The sequence below is a fragment of the Oncorhynchus tshawytscha genome, linkage group LG18 (assembly GCF_018296145.1).
Source record: "Oncorhynchus tshawytscha isolate Ot180627B linkage group LG18, Otsh_v2.0, whole genome shotgun sequence".
NCBI lineage: Eukaryota > Metazoa > Chordata > Actinopteri > Salmoniformes > Salmonidae > Oncorhynchus > Oncorhynchus tshawytscha.
In genome coordinates, this window is record NC_056446.1 from 16337971 (window position 1) to 16358183 (window position 20213).

General features: G+C 43.9%; 2 protein-coding genes across 3 annotated transcripts in view; one reads left to right on the forward strand and one right to left on the reverse strand.

Annotated features, from left to right (window-relative positions):
* Positions 1–3085, forward strand: part of cep85l (centrosomal protein 85, like) — a 75095-nt gene extending 72010 nt beyond the window's left edge. For both annotated transcript variants that reach the window (XM_042300713.1, XM_024377997.2), the window contains exon 13: positions 293–3085. In XM_042300713.1, coding sequence (XP_042156647.1) covers positions 293–456 — 164 coding nt within the window. In that variant the 3' untranslated portion in view covers positions 457–3085. The remainder of the gene's footprint in view (positions 1–292) is intronic.
* Positions 3086–10491: 7406 nt separating this feature from the next.
* si:dkeyp-114g9.1 (uncharacterized protein LOC555399 homolog) lies at positions 10492–18895 on the reverse strand. The gene is given in 7 exon segments (XM_042300503.1): positions 10492–10638; positions 15840–15964; positions 18269–18370; positions 18373–18446; positions 18448–18497; positions 18637–18754; positions 18756–18895. Coding segments are annotated over 7 exon segments (756 nt in total).
* Between the last annotated feature and the right edge of the window lie 1318 nt (positions 18896–20213).

A 20213-nucleotide genomic window follows, 5' to 3' on the forward strand; every position in this document is an offset into this window, starting at 1 on the left:
ATGCCTTATTGCTATTAGAAACTGATTACCGACAGAATTAGAGCAATCAGCATCCAGGGCTTGAACCACCCAGTTTCTAATAAAAAAATACACACACCTGCCAAAACATACTCATGCTACATTATGAGATAGTAAGTGTATATCTCACACTCCCTAAGTCACACACCTGCTGCTCGTTGAAATCCTGGATTGGTAGATGTGTACTAAAGCCCATCAGATAGATTTCAGCATTGCCTCATTGATGTGATCTCTGCTTCCTGACGGTGTATTTCTCTCTCTTACCCCCCCATAGCGATGAGCATGTCAGGGGAGGAGAATGACAACTCCCTGGTGGAGGACAACCTGCGGGCCAAGCTGCTGGAGGTTGGCCAGCTGAGGAAGGACATTGACGACCTGCGCACTGCCATCTCCGACCGCTACGCACAGGACATGGGCGACAACTGTGTGACGCAATGACAATGACACACCTGCCACGAGGGATCCTGACCGCCCCTCTTCTCTCGTCACTGCACAGCGTCAGCATGCCCACCTCCTTCTCCCTCTCCCCAGGGCTACTGTTTCACAGCCAGTGAGGACAGGACGAATCCTGATTGGAGGAAACCCAGGAAGAACAGTGTTTTAAAAAAAGGGAATAATAAACCTGGTACAGTGTCAAGCGGCCGTGAGGTTTTTATCCAGTTCTACGTGAGGTATCTAGCGCCAGCGTTCTGAACGTAGGACCAAGCTGTGAATCAAGTTTACAAAGGAACAGTCTTTTTTAAATAGGTTTTGATTTTTCAAATGTTGATCGTGCTTCCTGTGTACTAGAAAGAATTCCAACATGATCATGTACATTGCTTCATGCGCATAGACTTGTGTATTTAAACCTGGAGACCCCTACCCTCGCAGATGCACAGAAGGTAGTACGAGTGTGTGAGTGTATGCGTGTGCGTTGGTGTGTATTTGGCCCCGCCGACACAATCACCAGCCAGTAGGAAAATGACTCTCACTGCTGCTCTGTCAAGTGCCTCTGTGTGACAGCTTCTCCAGCAATCAGCTGTCCCCTTCCTAAGTCGTCTCCAACGGCAACCAATGGCTCTCCTCTCACACATCATCTCCACAACGCGTGTCGTCCAAAGACATTGTCCCCAAACGTCCCTCTCTCTCAGCTGCTGACCGTAGTCGCAGGTCGACATGGCATAGTGGCACTTCTTCTTCTTCACAACATATCCACGCCATTGTGGTGTTTCCGGTTCCTTTTTCATATGGGTGTTTCTTCTGTGTGAGTTCAGCGACGTGAATAACACTCCCAGACTGGTTATTAGGATAGCTGTGTTGATACGGAAATGATAGCATGGCAATTATACCCTCAGTTATATTATTGGCGGTTGTGGTATTGTTGTTGAATATCTTAAGCAATATATTAACCCATCAGGTAATATTCAGGTGTCTTTCTATCCAAATGAAATTCAGGAATTGTTTTTCGAAGTTAGGAATCTCCATGGGAAGGTCAGGGCTCAGTACCGTGTCCCCTGAGTTCCATAGACACCTATTTGATTGAGACAGTAAAACAAATGCAAAAACAACCGAGGGCAAAATTGACAAGGCACTTCTACAGTCTAGGCCTTCAGAACATTACCCACTGGGATTTGACTGAGCTAGTATCCATCCAGTCAGTCAATATAGGAGCATGTAATACGTCAAGGTTACTGACCACTCTACTCCTCCAAACCTCTTCCACACAGTAGAGGGGACTCTTTAGTCTGTTGGTTTCATGGCGTGATCGTTGGTTCACATTCTCCTGTTTTACTTAATTGATTGTTTGCCGTCGTTCCCACTATTTGTCATAGGAACACTCCTCGTGCTTGATCTTTAACTAAATGGGAAGTGAATTTACTGTTTGCTACAAAGTGATGAACGTCATTATACATGTTATTTTAAAAACGATCTACAGATACTGTAATACAGCCTGGTAATAAGTTGTTAAAATTTACAATATCCACTTTCATAGCTTAATTTATTGCATGTTTCGAAGTGACATGTTTTAATGTGGACTTAAGTCAGTGTTTTGTGCGAAGAACAATTTGCATGGGTAGGGTATCCTATTCTACTGTTGTATTACCGATCTTAAAAAGGAAACGTGTACAGTATGAGCTATGTAAGACATGTTTTGGTAGGCTATAAGATATGGAACAAATGTTTTGACTATGTTCCAGTCGAGCCGACATATGCGGTCTCACGAACGCTGAACCGCAGTCTAGCGTGATTGTAATTTAAAAGCAATGTTTCTGCATTCACGGTAAACCCTGCATACGTTGGCTCAATCGGAAATGGCTTTTACATTTCAACCGTACTATACTGCCGATCTGCCACGATACGGATTTAATCTAGCCCTTAGTGGTACATGGAAACTGTAAAATACTATGCATTGTCCCATGCACCAGCCAGCGCCTCACATTCAGTTATCAGCAGCAGATATGAGATATTGTTCTTCTGTGCCTTTACAAATCTATGCAGCAGATAAGAGCTCCTGTATGTTCCTCCCTATTGACATGAATAGTGTCGGGAGACATGTAACTATTCTGCATGTATGCATCCAATGTAAATAGGACTCTCTGACTCTCTTACAATGTATGGTTACCATCTTACATTGTACTGTCTGTATGTTGACAAAGATGTTGCTAAGCAATAGCCACAAACAATGCATATATATATCCACTCAGGTAAATAAAGACCATAGCAGGCTCTTGTGAAACCTGGAGAAGAATGTACTCGGATGCACAGAACGGTGAGGCACTGTAAGTATAGCATCCATTGTGACGGTGTAAGTCTATGGTGAGACTGGCGTTGGTCGACTCGTCCGAAAGGGAAAGGTGTGGTTGTCATGGCTGTCTCTCTGTGCACTGTGGACTTTGAGCCACTGGTTGGCTTTATTGTACGTAGGATTATTTCTGTGGTTTATACATGTTTTAAGCTTTTAGTTTTGCAGCTAGATTTTATGAATGCCAAAGGTCTATTTATATACGATGTTCCTAAATGTATTAACAAGTATTTTTCCATTTGATATGTTATTTGTACAGATTGCAAATACAATATTTTTCTATAACTGTTGGTATGTGTTCTCTCTAGGCCTCTGTTATAATAATAATAATAATCAGGTGATTTAGAACCTGAAACAGATCACAGTTCTAGTCAATGAGTAGTTGTGTTTTATTTGTTATACAGCGACCCAGCACTGTCACACGTTTCTAACCTTTGTCGTTCATTGGCCAAGAAATGTTAGCATTTGAAATCTATTTACTACCACAACTTGAGGGGGATGACCGATCAATTCAAAACCGTCAAAGTAGTTCAATCCATCTGTTGGCTAAACCCTAATTATTATTATTATTATTATTGAATATTAAAACATACCGGCAGTGAAGCAGCTCAACATTTACATTACATTCAGTCATCTAACACTCCCATCCAGAAGCAACCAGGGTCAACTCCCTGCACAAGGGCACGTCGCCAGATCTCCCACCAAGTCAAAGACGGGGACCCGAACCAGCGACCTATCGGCCACCGGCCCAAGCTCCCAACCGCCAGTCCACCAACCCTCCAAGATCCCCCCCACAGTTCTCCGAGAGCTGCCCCTCAACCATCCGAGACCCACCCCCTCCAAAAATAAATAAATGAAACCTCTCCCTCTATTCCCCACCTCTAACTTGCATTGGGAAGGCAGATTTAAAAATATAAAAAAATAAAAAGCACACTATCACTTTCACGTGTGAACATGCAGAATCCTACTCATTGCTCCACGTGCTTAACATACGTGACTTTTCTTGTCAGCCAGAACGGGGCACCCAGCTCACACCCGGGGAGGCTGCCCCTTCCAAAATGAATGCTATCACTTTCCACCCAGTGCAAACGACACCCATCCGGGCCAGCTTAATAGAATCCCCCCCCAATACCTCACAGAAACCACAGGCCAACTAGAGGCTAAATGTAAACAAACCCCCAAAAACATGTTAACCTTAGTGAGTGCACGCAAACACCACATCTACCAATCAAAAACGGATACAGAAGGACCATAATATTGGCAGATCCACACGTGTGAATGAGAAAAAAAAGTTAAGAATTTCTACAGTCATTGACAAAGGGAAACCCTCCTAGGAACACTGAATACAGTGAGAACAGTGTATAAAACAAAGGTTAGCTGCTGTGTATGTTTCTGTGTGTGTATTGGAAGCATTACATCTGCACCAGAAAGAACAGAGACCTGCGACGCCATTATTTGAGGCTGGTAAACCAGACAAATGGCCCCTTTGGTTGTGTCCGTCTATCACTTGGGTCAGTCAGCCGTGGGCAGGCTCAGGTACTAAATCAAATACAGAAAATGTACAGCATTTTGACAAACTGTCATGGCTGGGGCCGGTGATGGATGGCTGTAGTGCAGCTCAGGGTAAATGATGTCAAACCACTTATATTCAAATACCTCCCTGTAACGGTTTTCTAGTGGTGATGAAGGAGAGTCGGACCAAACTGCAGCGTGTCGATTGCGATCCATATTTATTAAACAAAACGTAAACACGACTAAACACTAAACACGACTAAACACTAAACACGACAAAACAATAAACGTAATGAAAACCGAAAACAGCCTATCTAGTGCAAACTAACAGAGAGTACAAGTAAGACACTAAGGACAATCACCCACGACAAACTCAAAGAATATGGCTGCCTAAATATGGTTCCCAATCAGAGACAACGATAAGCACCTGCCTCTGATTGAGAACCACTCCAGACAGCCATAGACCTTGCTAGACAACCCACTAAGCTACAATCCCAATACCACCACCAAAACCCCAAGACAAACACACCACAATTACAAAAACCCCATGCCACACCCTGGCCTGACCAAATACATAAAGATAAACACAAAATACTTTGACCAGGGCGTGACAGAACCCCCCTAAGGTGCGGACTCCCGAACGCACCTCAAAACAATAGGGAGGGTCCGGGTGGGCGTCTGTCCATGGTGGCGGCTCCGGCGCGGGACGTGGAGAAAGGCTCTGGCTGCGCTAAACAGGCGGGAGGCTCCGGCAGCGCTGTAGAGGAGAAAGGCTCTGGCTGCGCTAAACAGGCGGGAGGCTCCGGCAGCGCTGTAGAGGAGGAAGGCTCTGGCTGCGCTAAACAGGCGGGAGACTCCGGCAGCGCTGGAGATGAGGAAGGCTCTAACAGCGCTAGATAGGCGGGAGACTCCGGCAGCGCAGGAGAGGAGAAAGGCTCTGGCTGCGCTAAACAGGCGGGAGGCTCCGGCAGCGCTGTAGAGGAGAAAAGCTCTGGCTGCGCTAAACAGGCGGGAGGCTCCGGCAGCTCTGTAGAGGAGGAAGGCTCTGGCTGCGCTAAACAGGCGGGAGGCTCCGGCAGCGCTGTAGAGGAGGAAGGCTCTGGCTGCGCTGAACAGGCGGGAGGCTCCGGCAGCGCTGGAGATGAGGAAAGCTCTAACAGCGCTAGAGAGGCGAGGCGCACTGTAGGCCTGATGCGTGGTGCTGGTACTGGTGGTACTGGACCGAGGACACGCACAGGAAGCCTGGAGCGGGAGCTGCTACCGGAGGACTGGAGTGTGGAGGTGGCACAGGATGGGCTAGACCGTGAAGGCGTACTGGAGATCTTGAGAGCAGTGTTGGCACAGGATGTGCAAGGCTAGGGATGTGCACAGGAGGCCTGGTGCGTGAGGCTGGCACCAACTTCACCAGCCGACTAACACGCACCTCAGGACGAGTATGGAGCGCTAACCCAGGTGCCATCAAATCCCCAACACGTTCCGTCGGGCGAATTCCATGCAAAAAGCACCAACACAGCAACTCCCTCATTTCTCTCTCCTCCAATTTCCCCATTAACTCCTTCACAGTCTCTGGTTCTGGTCTCCTCCTTGGCTCCTCACGATAAACAGGGAGAGTTGGCTCAGGTCTGACTCCTGACTCTGCCACACTCTCCCTGAGCCCCCCAAGAAATTTTTGGGGCTGATTCTCAGGCTTCCATCCGCTACGCCGTGCTGCCTCCTCATATCTGCGCCTCTCAGCTTTCGCCGCCTCCAGTTCTTCCTTGGGGCGGCGATATTCTCCAGGCTGAGCCCAGGGTCCTTTACCGTCCAGTTCTTCCTCCCATGTCCATTTCTCCAGGTGGTGCAGCCTCTCCCACTGCAGCTGCTGCTGCTCCTGCTGCTGCTGCCTCTGTTGCCTCTCCTGTGGTTCCTGCCTGTTAACACGCTGCTTGGTCCGTTGGTGGTGGGTGATTCTGTAACGGTTTTCTAGTGGTGATGAAGGAGAGTCGGACCAAACTGCAGCGTGTCGATTGCGATCCATATTTATTAAACAAAACGTAAACACGACTAAACACTAAACACGACTAAACACTAAACACGACAAAACAATAAACGTAATGAAAACCGAAAACAGCCTATCTAGTGCAAACTAACAGAGAGTACAAGTAAGACACTAAGGACAATCACCCACGACAAACTCAAAGAATATGGCTGCCTAAATATGGTTCCCAATCAGAGACAACGATAAGCACCTGCCTCTGATTGAGAACCACTCCAGACAGCCATAGACCTTGCTAGACAACCCACTAAGCTACAATCCCAATACCACCACCAAAACCCCAAGACAAACACACCACAATTACAAAACCCCATGCCACACCCTGGCCTGACCAAATACATAAAGATAAACACAAAATACTTTGACCAGGGCGTGACACTCCCACCCTGGCTGCCTGGGGGAAGGGATTTCCCCCTGTTAAAAACGGACTTTGATCAAAATCATCATGGTATTCTTAAAGGCTGAAAACCCTGCATTAGCACCACAAGTAAAACTAGTAAGAACCTAAATGAGAAAGGACAACATTGAAGAAATCAATAGAAGGAAATCTTAAAGACAACCTGTAGCTGATAGTGGGCTTATACTGAGAACAGAGGTTTCTGTAGCTGATAGGGTTGGTACATACTGTAGAACAGAGGTTTCTGTAGCTGATAGGGTGGGTACATTCTGGAGAACAGAGGTTTCTGTAGCTGATAGGGTTGGTATATACTGGAGAACAGAGTTTTCTGTAGCTGATAGGGTGGATATATAATGATGACAGAGGTTTCTGGGTACATTCTGGAGAACCGAGGCTCTACTTTACCTTGGGAGATCTTGGTGTCAAACTCCAGCAGAGGGTAGAGGTTGTCAGGCAGCACCCGTGTGAACCTAGGAGTTCTGCTCCAGGAAAATCCAGTGATGGACCAGCCTCTTCCTTTTGAGAAAGCTCTGCACGTGCCCTCGGTACACCGCATTGCCTGACACTAAGTACTGCCTGAGGGACGACCAGAGAGATGCACTCCAGACATTTCTAATGGCCATATGGCTAATATGAATGAATATTAAGTAATGACAGAAAATGCATGACAATTTTTTTAGCAATTCCAAAATGGTCATATTCCTGATACAAATGAAACACTTAATGAAAGAGTGAAACAAACACAGAAAATCCATTCATGAATAGGTGGGTGGCCCTGAATTGAGACACCTTGGAGTAGCAATGAAAGAGTATTTTCAGTCCTCTTTTCTTCCATCCAATCTCTACTGTGAGCGTCATTATTTTCAAAGCAGGGATGAATTTCACATGATCAAACCACATAGGGACAGGAGAACAACAGAAAACGGAGTAAATGGGTAACTCCATGAAGGCAATTTGTCATCTCTTCGAAGAAAGAAAAAAAACTGTGCCCAAAGTAACTTTGAGAGCTCAAGTTATTCTCTCCACAGTGCCTTAAATTTGGATTAAGCGAATACGTAATGACTCGCCCAGACAGGATGGAGACTCTGAATACTAAGGGCATTGAAAATATTACATTGATAATACCATGGTGAAAGATTTTTTTTTATTCACAAGTGGTTATTACATTTAGTCCTGCAGCCAGTCAGTGTTTCATTTAGACTCATGTAACTTCAAAAAGGTGCAATCTGTGATTGAAACATCCCTGTTTGGTTTTTTAAAAATTAATTAAATGCCTCAAGAATTTAGTTCAACTGTCTAAAGCCATCAGAACCCCGAAAAATAAGCTTGTTTTATACCTTTGTTTATAATAACATTGTTAATAAAACACTGTATAGCTTCAAAACAAGGTTAAAACTATAATCTCATGGATGGTTCTTGCATTCACAGCTCTGTAGATTAATTTGAGAATGGTCTCCAGGCACAGCCCTAAACTTTTTGCTAAATCTGTGGCGGGGTGTCTGGTTTGAACTATAGATTACCACTTTAAGAAGGCAGGGGGAAAAAAACACAATGAGCCTGGAAAAAATGTAATTCATCCCTGGGGCAAAAGATTCAGGCTCTGAGTTATGGGCTTCTGTTGAACTCCTCTGTATAGGTCGAGGGGATGAGCAGTCTTGAAGTTCAAACATATCATTGACTGACAGTGGATAGTGCTGGGTCCTGTGCTGCAGGCAATGTGTTTGAAGCTACCAGCTGTGCCCTGATTACACAGCACTCTCTCCCCAGGCTTCAAAGCATAGCTAACGAGTTTTTAACCAACTAACAGTATAGCTCCATATTCCTTCTCAATAGGATCTGAAACACATAAGAGATAGGCGGTATGCCATATATACCGTATCCCCGGGGTATTTTGAAATACCCTGGTATGATTTTCAATACCATTGAAAAAAAATTACTTTAAATTTGACATTTTAATATTTAATTTATCAATTAAAGCGGTCAAAAATATGAAAAATAGCTCTGTTGCAAAGAGCAATTTCTCAAGCAAGAATTTCACTGGGACTGTCTGGGAGAGGTCTGAGTCAAGAGGGGAAAACTGTTATTGGTAGAGAGGTTTGGAACTCTTTCTTATTGGTCCATTCACCAATTACCGGCTGATGATGTCACCAGGCAGGCCAAATCTCCATCCCACTAGAACAGGCAGAAATGTCTAGTAATCTTTTCAAACAGCTCTTACACTAAAAGGGCAGTATCATTTTCACAGTATTATTCCAACCTCAGCGTGGAAATATACATAAAAACACAGGGAAAAGTTTGACTGCACTGGGCCTTTAAACTGCAACCACTTATTTGCTTTGACCTCAGTGCTTTCACCACACCGTCCCACTAATTTATATTATAATATGCTTGCATGCACTCATTAGCATTTTACATGTTTGCTAACCGTCAGACTACAGAGGCTCAGTGCAGTCCTGGGATGGCACAAGGACGGTATGACAATCTGGATACCGCTCAAGCTTAACCCTGATTAGTTATCTGGATCTGATTAACTATACAGAACAAAAATATAAACGCAACGTGTAAATTGTTGGTGTCATGTTTCGTGAGCTGAAATAAAATATCCCAGAAACGTTCCAGACGCACAAGAAGCTTATTTGTGCAAAAATATGTTTACATCCCTGTTAGTGAGCATTTCTCCTTTGCCAAGATAATCCATCCACCTGACAGGTGTGGCATATCAAGAAGCTGATTAAACAGCATTATCATTACACAGGTGCACCTTGTGCTGGGAACAATAAAAGGCCACTAAAATAGGCAGTTTTGTCACACAACACAATGCCACAGATATCTCAAGTTTTGAGGGAGTGTGCAAATGGTATGCTGTCCACCAGCGCTGTTGCCAGAGAATTTAATGATAATTTATCTCCATCATTTTAGAGAATTTGGCAGTAAGTCCAACCAGCCTCACAACCACAGGCATCGTGTAAGCCCAGGACCTCCACATCCAGCTTCTTCACCTGCAGCATAGTCTGAGACTAGCCACCCGGACAGCTGATATAACTGTGAATTTCTGCACAAACAGTCAGAAACGGTCTCAGGGAAGCTCATCTGTGTGCTCGTTGTCCTCACTATGGTCTTGACCTGACTGCAATTTGGCATCGTAACTGACTTCAGTGGGCAAATGCTCACTTTCGAAGGCCACTGTCATGCTGGAGAAGTGTGGATGAGTTTCAACTGAACTGGGCAGATGGCAGACAGCGTGTATGGAATCGTGGGGTGAGTGGTTTGCTGATGTCAACATTGTGACCAGTGTTCCATGGTGGAGGTGGGGTTATGGTATGGGCAGGCATACAGCAATTTGAATGCACAGAGATACCGTGATGAGATCCTGAGGCCCGCCAATATCCAGCAACTTCGCACAGCCATTGAAGAGGAGTGGGACACCATTCCACAGGCCACAAGCCTGATTCAATTCTATGCTAAGAAGATGTGTCACGCTGCATGAGGCAAACAGTTGCCACACCAGATACTGACTGGTTTCCTGATCCACGCCCCTACCTATGTTTTTTTTAAGGTATCTGTGACCAACAGATGCATATCTGTATTCCCATTCATATGAAATCCATAGATTAGGGCCTAATGAATTCATTTAAATTGGCGGATTTCCTTATATGAACTGAAACTCAGTAAAATCTTTGAAATTGTTACATGTTGCATTTTTCTTCTGTGTAATAATCATATACTTGTAGTAGGGCAGTCTCTCGATTATCTTCCAGTTGATGGCAGTCTCTTTAGGGTGCACACTTGGGCCATCTGGACCTTGGCCACCTGCCAGAACCTCTTGTGCTCCACCAGGGTCTCCTGCATCTCCCTCAGCAGCAGGTACACACCCTCCAGGGTGTCCTCGTACACCTGCACTCAGTCAATCCCTAATCCATCTGTAACGGTTATCCTCGTCATCTGAGGAAGAGTTGTCAAGATCGGACCAATGCGCAGCGTGGTATGTGTCCCATGTTAATATTTAATAAATCAACTGAACAACAAAACAACAAAGAGAGTGAAACGAAACAGTCCTGTAAGGTGCAAACACACAAAACAGAAGACAACTACCCACAAATAAAGTGGGAAAAACAGGCTACCTAAGTATGATTCTCAATCAGAGACAACGATTGACGGCTGCCTCTGATTGAGAACCATACCAGGCCAAACACGTAGAAAACCAAAACTAGAACAACACATAGAATGCCCACCCCAACTCACGCCCTGACCAACCTAAACAAGAAATAACAAAGGAACTAAGGTGACACCATCAGACAATCATACAGTAGAATTTAGGAATATCAAACACTACAGCAGCCTATATGCCATTGTCATCCAAGCAAATTCCTAATGCCAAAGTTAAGTGTTTTTCCAATTCTATACATCAAGTAAACTAGCTGGGAAAAAACAATCCCATCCATAATTGCTTGTATTGATTGTATAAATTGTATTGATAACACTGTCCTTGACTGTATCACTGGCTATTGCTATAGAGTACAAGCCTGCAGCTAGCCTGTATTCACACATAAAGTGTAATTGAGTGGGACATGCATTGATATGTCTATAATCCATTTAGCAGGACATTACATGGGTCTAGGCTCTTCCTGCAGCCTGCTCAAGCTGTGACCTGTGAAATCACCAGCACAGAGCTGATGATCTGGAGATGCTTAACGGAAGGAGATGCACACTGATGGAATACTAAAGACACCACTGAATAAATGCCAAAAATGTTATTTGTATACAAGCATTTTGGCAAAGGAAATGATCATTGTCCTCCATAATGTTGAAAAGAGTCAGGCATCTCATCTTTTTATCAATAGTGTTGACAAAAATACAACGAGTGCTTTCATTTCGGTAGGTACACTACACATTACACTCCACTAATGTTCCCTGAAATTTTGTCATTTAGAGAGTGACTGCCGCTAAAAACCAACTAATCCCTTACCTGTGACATCGAGTCAGAGACATTTATTCTAGTGTCAAAACTGACTACAAAGTGTGAATAGGATAGTTTTAGACTAGAATGACTTTGACCAAAATTGAGTTTTAAACCTCTGCATCACGAGGAGTAAATTAAGGTTGGGTTTGGATTACAATTAGTCCCCTTTTGCCAAGCTCCACGTGCTAATCACCCATCCGCCAACTTCGCTTCCCTTCATTAAATGGGGCTCAGTTGTTTCATTACCCCCAACCAACGTGTTCAAAGGATCACAGCCATTTGGGACTGAAAAGCCCTAACATGCAATGCATGCCTCCAGCAGGATGCACCAGCCTGGTCTCATAGACTAGTTGTAACATAGTAAATATTAGGGCCTCCCAAGTGGCGCAGCAGTCTAAGGGAGACCAATGAGTGGCGACCGGTAGACCCATGTGGCTTCGACCTTCGCATGGCTCTCGACCTTCGCCTCCCCCGAGTCTGTAGGGAAGTTGCAGCAATGGGACAAGACGGTAAATACAAATTGGATGTTATGAAAAAGTGGTAAAGAAAAACACTAAAATTAGTATGATATGCTAACTTTGGTTTGGTTACTTACAGGTGACTTAAGGCCAAAACAGGTAAGGTGGTTGGTCGGGGTGGATGAGTGGGCGAAAATCGCGAACGTCTAGCAACCCAAATGTTGCCTGTTTGAAATCTCATTACAGACAATTTACTTTGCATGTTAGCTAACCCTAACCTTAATCACTAGCCTAGCTAACGTTATCCACCTTGCTAGCGTTAGCCACCCTACCTAGCTCAATACAACTCGGATTTGGCTTAGAAACACGATAACATTTCAAAAGGTAAATCATTTGTAGAAAAACCTTTTTGTCGTGATTGTGATGTGGCCAGATTGACTTTAGATACAGTAGCTATAATTTTATCCAGCTAACTAAGATAGAGGGGACCACCGTATTTTAGCTAGCTAACATTAGCATTACTAGCTATTTGACAAACTTGTGCGTGATGGGACAAGGACATCCCTGCCAGCCAAACCCTCCCCTAACCCGGGCGACGCTGGGCTAATTGTGCGCTGCCTCATGGGTCTCCCGGTCGCGGCCGGCTGGACAGAGCATGGACTCAAACCAGGATCTCTAGTAACAGCAAAATGCAACATCGAAAGTAAATGTTACAACATAATAAAGCAAAGTTATTTCCTACCAATTATGTTCATTCCACTCCAAGTTAGCAATTGTAATCTAGACAAAACAGTCACATTATTCTCTGAGGTGCAAAGCTTATTTAATGCACAAATAAATATTGGCTGAAACTATGGTGGTACTAGCTAACTCATGTGACTACAACAGTGTACTAACTAGCAGCAACAAACTCAAACCAACACAGGGCCAAAGCAAAACACATCACAGCTGGTTGGTTGCAAAGTGTAACAGCATCACTGGCCTGAATCTAATCCAATCTGGAGCTAGTCCGTCTACATCTGTAAAGCATAGAATTAGCTTCTAAACCAGATTACGTTTCTCAAGCATGGCTTATTATTGAAGGATGATGACAATCATTTAACCTGTTTTTCTATTTTTCTATTCGACAAGTGGACAGTTGGATGCCAGAGTGATCCCCTGGTCATGAATGGATGCTGGGACCTAACAGATGCAGCAAAGGTGGGTATCATAACATGTCCAGCAATGTGATTGCAATGGTTTAGCAACCTCAAAATCATTTCATTCACTGTTCACTTACCATGTTCACAGCTTGTCAAGCAAGACCTCAGAATGAAAGTGTGAAATATGACAAGTACCCTTGTGACACCGCCTCCATTGTTGCCAGAGTCTCCCTTAACTCCAATGAAAAGGACACATCATCACGAGGTCTCTGATAGTGACCAGAGTTACTACCTTGATGAAAGACTGCTTCATCGACGACAGGTAGTGTGTTATGTGAAAAGTTGTATTCAAAGATACAATACCCAGCTTGATAAAATAGTAGGCCAATTCCCCAGCCAAGCAGATACAACTAGTAGTCATTTTGGTTGTGAAGTGCATTAGCGTTGTCCTCTCTTTAGAACCAAAATGCAATTTACCACTTGGCTGTCTAATATAAATCACCTTGTCACAGATTCTCCCAGTCAACACCACCTCATAAGATTGCCTGCTGCAGTTGTTCAAGAGATACCAGTTTGAGCCGAACATGCAGCACAGAGAAGACCAACAAGGAGGCCCTCGTCGTGCAGACATTCCTATGAATGTTGGCAAGTATCCGGCCAGCGGCAACAGCTTTCACAGGCTCATCATTTGTAGAAATACAGAAGGTAAACCACTTCATTTGATACATTTGATAACCCAATTGTGAAACAATTTATGTAAACTGACATTTGTTGCTTATTTTCTACTTCTTGGGTGCATATAACGTCCAGGGCATAACCTAGTCTGGTAGAACCAGCCTGATTGCGGTGTTCAACATTCTATTTCACTGCACATTTATGATATCTGGAGTGAAACAGAAAGGTGAATGAAGCGATCAGGTTGGTTCCCCCAGGCTAATCATAACCATTATTGATCAGTGGTGTAAAGTACTTAAGTAAAAAAATACTTTAAAGTACTACATAAGCAGTTTTTTTGTGGTATCTGTACTTTATTTAACTGTTGATATTTTTGACTACTTTTACTTCACTACATTCCTAAAGAAAATAACTCCATATATTTTCCCTGACACCCAAAAGTACTCGTTACATGTAAGAGGGCTTAGCAGGACAGGGAAATGGTCCAGTTCACGCACTTACCAAGGGAACACGTGGTCATCCCTACTGCCTCTGATCTGGCGGACTCACTAAAAACAAATGCATAGTTTGTAAATGATGTCTGAGTGTTGGAGTGTCCACCTTGGCTATCCGTACATTTTAAAATCAAGAACATGGTGCCATCTGCTTTGCTTTAATGTAAGGGGTTTCAAATTATTCACACTTTTACTACTTAAGTATATTTTAACAGATACATTTACCTTTGATACTTAAGTATATTTAGAAGCAAATACTTTTACTCAAGTAGTATTTCACTGGGTGACTTTTACTTTTACTTGAGTAACTTTCTATTAAGGTATCTATACTTTTACTCAAGTATGACAATTGGGTACTTCTTTCACCACTGCCATTGATCATGTAAATCAGTGTTCTGTCTGTCTGTCTGGTCAGTCTGTCTGTCTGATCAGTATCTTTGAGGAGGGGCCAGGAGCTGATCTATGCTGCTATAGCCATCACTGGGGGCTCTGGCAAAGAACTCACCAACGTTTGTCAAAGTCCAGACTGACAGACGGGCTTGATACCGATGTCTCTAAATGGAGATAGACCTGGCAGAAGGCATCACATTTTTTACTAGACAACTTTTACTTAGTCCTTTCTTATTATTGAATTGAATGGCATCAGTCAATATGGGGAGGGAGAAACCCTGTGTATTCTGCACCAGGATCAGGGAACTCCTGTTGTATATGGGACACCACACGACCACTGGCATGTTTGCCAAGATAGCCCCATTACCATCAGACAAAATGCCGATAGGCACAGTATCTGTATCAGCTGGAAATGCACTTAACAATTAAGGCCACCAGTGGATTGCACATGGAGAAATAGTTCTCCACCGTCTGAATTCCTGGGAGGAAGGAGAATAGACACTTGGCATGAAAGCCAGTGGCCTTTGTTCAAGACCTGTCATAGTACAACAGATAGCAGAGCAGAACACAGGGTAATGCTCTATAGAAGAGCCTCAGTGTCAAGGGAGAGGCTTATTCATTTCCCTACTCACTGCATCCAATTAATAATGTATAAAGAAGTGATACCATTAACAGTAATGAGTCAAGGTGGTATGATATTATTCTTGGGGCATAGAAATTGAAAATAACCATAATGAGTGAAGAATATTTCTGAGCACGCAAGAGTGGGTGCCCGTTCTAAAACAAATCCAGAGTAAGCACAAGGTTTGATCCACTCAGCGCAGTCAATCGAATCAGAGTGCCATGACTGCATAACGTTAGCATAAAGTAGATTAAAAGTATAGGGCGAGGTGGTAGTCGGTGGTGATGCGTTAAAGCGAGGCCAGGTAGTGGACGTCACACAGCGTGCCTCCCCAGGACGCCAACTTCCTCTTGCTTTGCTTCCGCCACTGTAGGCCCTGAGCTGCCCGTCGAAGGACAACGGCTGTTGCCATGAGGTAAAGAGCCACTGGAATCGACACTGGGTGTAATGACTGAACATGGTCTCCAGCTCACGGTGGTCTGGTAGAGAGGGGGGGGGGGGCCTGCTTCAGGGTAGAAACCTTTAGCACAAGTGGATGCACTACATGTCAAGGGTGAAATTGCATTTATGCTCCAATACATGGATAACGCCACAACAGTCCCCATCTAAATCTAGTGGAGACTAAAAACTACAGGGAAAACAGGACTCATTTTGAAATGAACACAGATCCATTCCTGTCTGCCACTTACAGAAATGTAGAGTTTGTAAAAATGTATTTTAGGATCATGAAATGGAACATACAGTATACGTGTAACAAAGGTCTTTAGGTCATTAGTTCCCATTAACATTGCCCTGCCTATAGGCCAATGCAGTTGATTTCAGATGGTGTATGAAGGGTAGGACTAGTGCTCCAGTTCGGAGGGTACAGTATAACATAATAATCCGGAGGGAGACAGCTCGGAGACTGAAACCATTTGTGACTAGTTTCCGCTCCCCATATCACCAGCCGATAAAAACACTTTGAAGCGACTCAGCAGTGCAAAAAATTGGATAACCTTTTTTTCCCCTCAACGGCTTCAATCATAGACAGACTGCCTGTAATAAACCAAAATCCTGCAAGCGGATACAGCTCAAAAGTTTCTCCAGAGTAAAATGCCAATGTCGAGCTTCCCAGTACAGCATTCTAAAGATTGGATATGATGAGTCAGATGAGGGCTCTGCTTTGAGGATGAAATCAACTCATTGCTTACAGGTGTGGTGTCAAACTACTGAAAAATAACTAAACAGCTTTTCTTTATCCATTGGGAACAACCATGTTCCTGGCCAGAATTCACACATAACTTGGCCATAGCCACGTCACAACAGTCACGAGCCTTCATCTGCACTGCCAAAAAGTCCATCTGGATAACAAATCTGGCATGCAGCTCATATCAGGCAATAAAGGACATTACCACCTTTGAATCCCATTGCGTTCACAGTGAATAATCCAATTATAATTCATAACTGGCTGTGGAAAGCAGACTAGTCCTAAAATTGATCCCTGCAAAAGTAAAAAATGGTATGCCCCATATGACCTTGCCTAATAAATCAGACTGAAACCAATTCACAGTCTTGTGCACGTGCCTTTGGTCACAAGCAAACAAATCTTGATTGGCACCCACAGAGAAAGACCTACGTTTTGAAGTCTGTTTAACAATATTTTCCTGTGGATATTTTGTCTCAAATTGACACACAAGTACCAACCCATGGACAATCGGCAAAGTAAGTTCAAATCATTTTAGTCAACATTTGTGTCAGACAAGGGACGTTTAGGCTTTTTCTATGTAAATATGCGTGGTTATGCCTGCACAATGGAAGGCATCGGGATCACATATGACCTACCATAGTTCTGTAGTTGGTTGAGTACATGCTGGAAAACGTTGGCAATGCTTCCGTGATGCTCAAGAGCAGTGGTGTAAAGTACTTAAGTAAAAATACTTTAACCGAAATGTCATTCACTCTCACAGGATGGGTTGCCAAAAATATCTAACTGAAAGCCACACATGTCACTGTCCTTCTATGGCTATATGCACCATGCCACTGCTTATTTCATTTGTTCATTTAGCAAGCAAGACAGCTCATAATCCAGTGCATTTTATCACAGTCAACACACCTGTATTTTAGCTTTAAAAAAGCCAAATTCTCTCTTAGCCCATGGCAAAATGTGTAGAATAGCGTGAGATAAGATATAAAACTACACATTTTCCTTTGCCCCATGGCAAAATGTTTAGTGTTGCAGGAAATAAGCTATAAAACTGCAAATTGTTCTCTTTGCCCATGGCAAAATATTATGGGTAACAATGCGTCACAATGGGTAAATTAAGGTTGGGTTTTGATTTGAGGATGTACATTTTGCCCACCAACATGGGTGAACAGCTGCGATGATTGTTCTCTATCCAATAGCATAAACAGCGAGACAGACTTGCCCAGCAGCCAGACTTTGTTTACATTAGACAACACATCGCACATTTAGTTTACTTGAGAAATACTGTACCGAACACCTTGAATGTAAAATGTGCAAATAAAACACTCTGCAAAAACGTCAAATTGATTACAGATTTCTTGTTCTTAAATTCATTCTGGTGATCTTGAGGAAGTGAACTAGGCTTCCGCATCTACAGTATGTTATTGGGGACAAACATTAATCAAACAGGACCACCTTGAAGACTAAAGTCTTGTTTTTCTAATGAGCAACAGAAAAACACATGTTCAGTGGCTCTATAACACAACGGGTGTCAACTCTTTGGCACCAAACTGACAATAGATATAGAACTTTACAACTTCCTGAAAATAAATGAACTCACCTTGGATATGACCTTCCAACACATCCTTCTCAATTCCCAATAAGCTCTCTATGTCAGAGCAGGGCAGTCTCATTGAGGGCAGATGAAACATTTCCTCCAGAACTGGGTCCAGTGCTTGTGTGATGGGAACGGAATGTCTGCAAACAGCTTCTCCTGGAGCGGCCGGTTACAGTGCAGTCTTGGCTGTGATGGAGCAGTTGGCGGTGACAAACGGGACTCCAAATGACGTCTGTGTAAAGAGGAGAAGCCACAAGTGATGAACGTGAACTTTATTCATTCACAAAAAAGGATCAGCATATCTCGGTTCCATCTAAAAACATTTACTGAAGTCTAATACTACTAATATATATAAAAAAGTTTTACATTACCTGTAAGTGTCTTGTCCAGAGTGAGTTGCAGGAACAAATTCGAAACAAGGTTCGGCAGGTGCTCCCAACCCTCAAGAGAGACGTGGAATCCAGCTGCCATAGGTTGAGAATAAAGACTGTCACTCAAGTCTAGTATCCCCGTGTATGAGCTTTCATGTGTCTACTCCAGTTGCCTGCTTTCTTCTTTGACCTCAAACGAGGTCGCGGATTAAAGAGAACACTGTCCCTGCAACTCATTCTCCCATCTCCCGTCGTGCATTTTTGCCACCTGGCATAGTCAGCCATTCTTGAGAGGGATTTAACATTTAAGAACGTACCATTGTTGCAGTCAAAAGGGGAGGTAACCTGGGAATGTCGCACCTGGGTACGGGGAATGCTTGATTGAGTTTGCCCGGTATGCCGTGAGCTACACTACATGCCCAAAAAGTATGTGGACACCAGCTCGTTGAACATCTCATTCCAAAATCATGGCCATTAATATGGAGTTGGTCCCCCCTTTGCTGCTATAACAGTCTCCACTCTTCTGGGAAGACTTTCCACTAGATGTTGGAACATTGCTGCAGGGACTTGTTTCCATTCAGCCACAAGAGCATTGGTGAGGTCGGGCACTGATGTTGGGCGATTAAGCCTAGTTCGCAGTCGGCATTCCAATTCATCCCAAAGTGGTTCAATGTGGTTGAGGTCAGGGCTCTGTGCAGGCCAGTCAAGTTCTTCCACTCCAATCTCGACAAACCATTTCTGTATGGACCTTGCTTTGTGCATGGGGCCATTGTCATGCTGAAACAGGAAAGGGCCTTTCCCAAACTGTTGCCACAAAGTTGGAAGCACAGAATCGTCTATAATGTCATTGTATGCTGTAGCTTTAAGATTTCCTATCACTGGAACAAAGGGGTCTAGCCCGTATCATGAAAAACAACCCCAGATCATTATTCCTCCTCCACCAAACTTCATAATTGACACTAAGGTAGCGTTTTCCTGGCATCCGCCAAACCCAGATTCGTCCGTCGGACTACCATGAAGCGTGATTCGTCACTCCACAGAATGAGCTTCAATGGCGGCAAGCTTTACACCACTCCAGCTGATGCTTGGAATTGCATATGGTGTGCGGCTACTTCGGCTTGTGTGCGGCTGCTCGGCCATGGAAACCCAATTCATTAAGCTCCCAAAGAACAGTTCTTGTGCTGACGTTGCTTCCACAGGCAGTTGGGAATTCGGTAGTGAGTGTTGCAACCGAGGACAGATGATTTTTAAGCTCTACACGTCTCAGCACTCGGCGGTCCTGTTCTGTGAGCTTGTGTGGCCTACCACTTCGTGCCTGAGCCATTGTTGCCACTAGACGTTTCCACTTCACAATAACAGGACTTACAGTTGACCAGGGAAGCTCTGGCAGGGCAGAAATTTTACAAGCTGATGTGTTGGAAAGGTTACATCCTATGACAGTGCCACGTTGAAAGTCACTGAGCTCATCAGTAAGGCCATTCTCCTGGAAATGTTTGTCTATGGAGATTGCATGGCTGTGTGCTCGATTTAATACAGCTGTAAGCAATGGGTGAGGCTGAAATAGCCGAATCCACTAA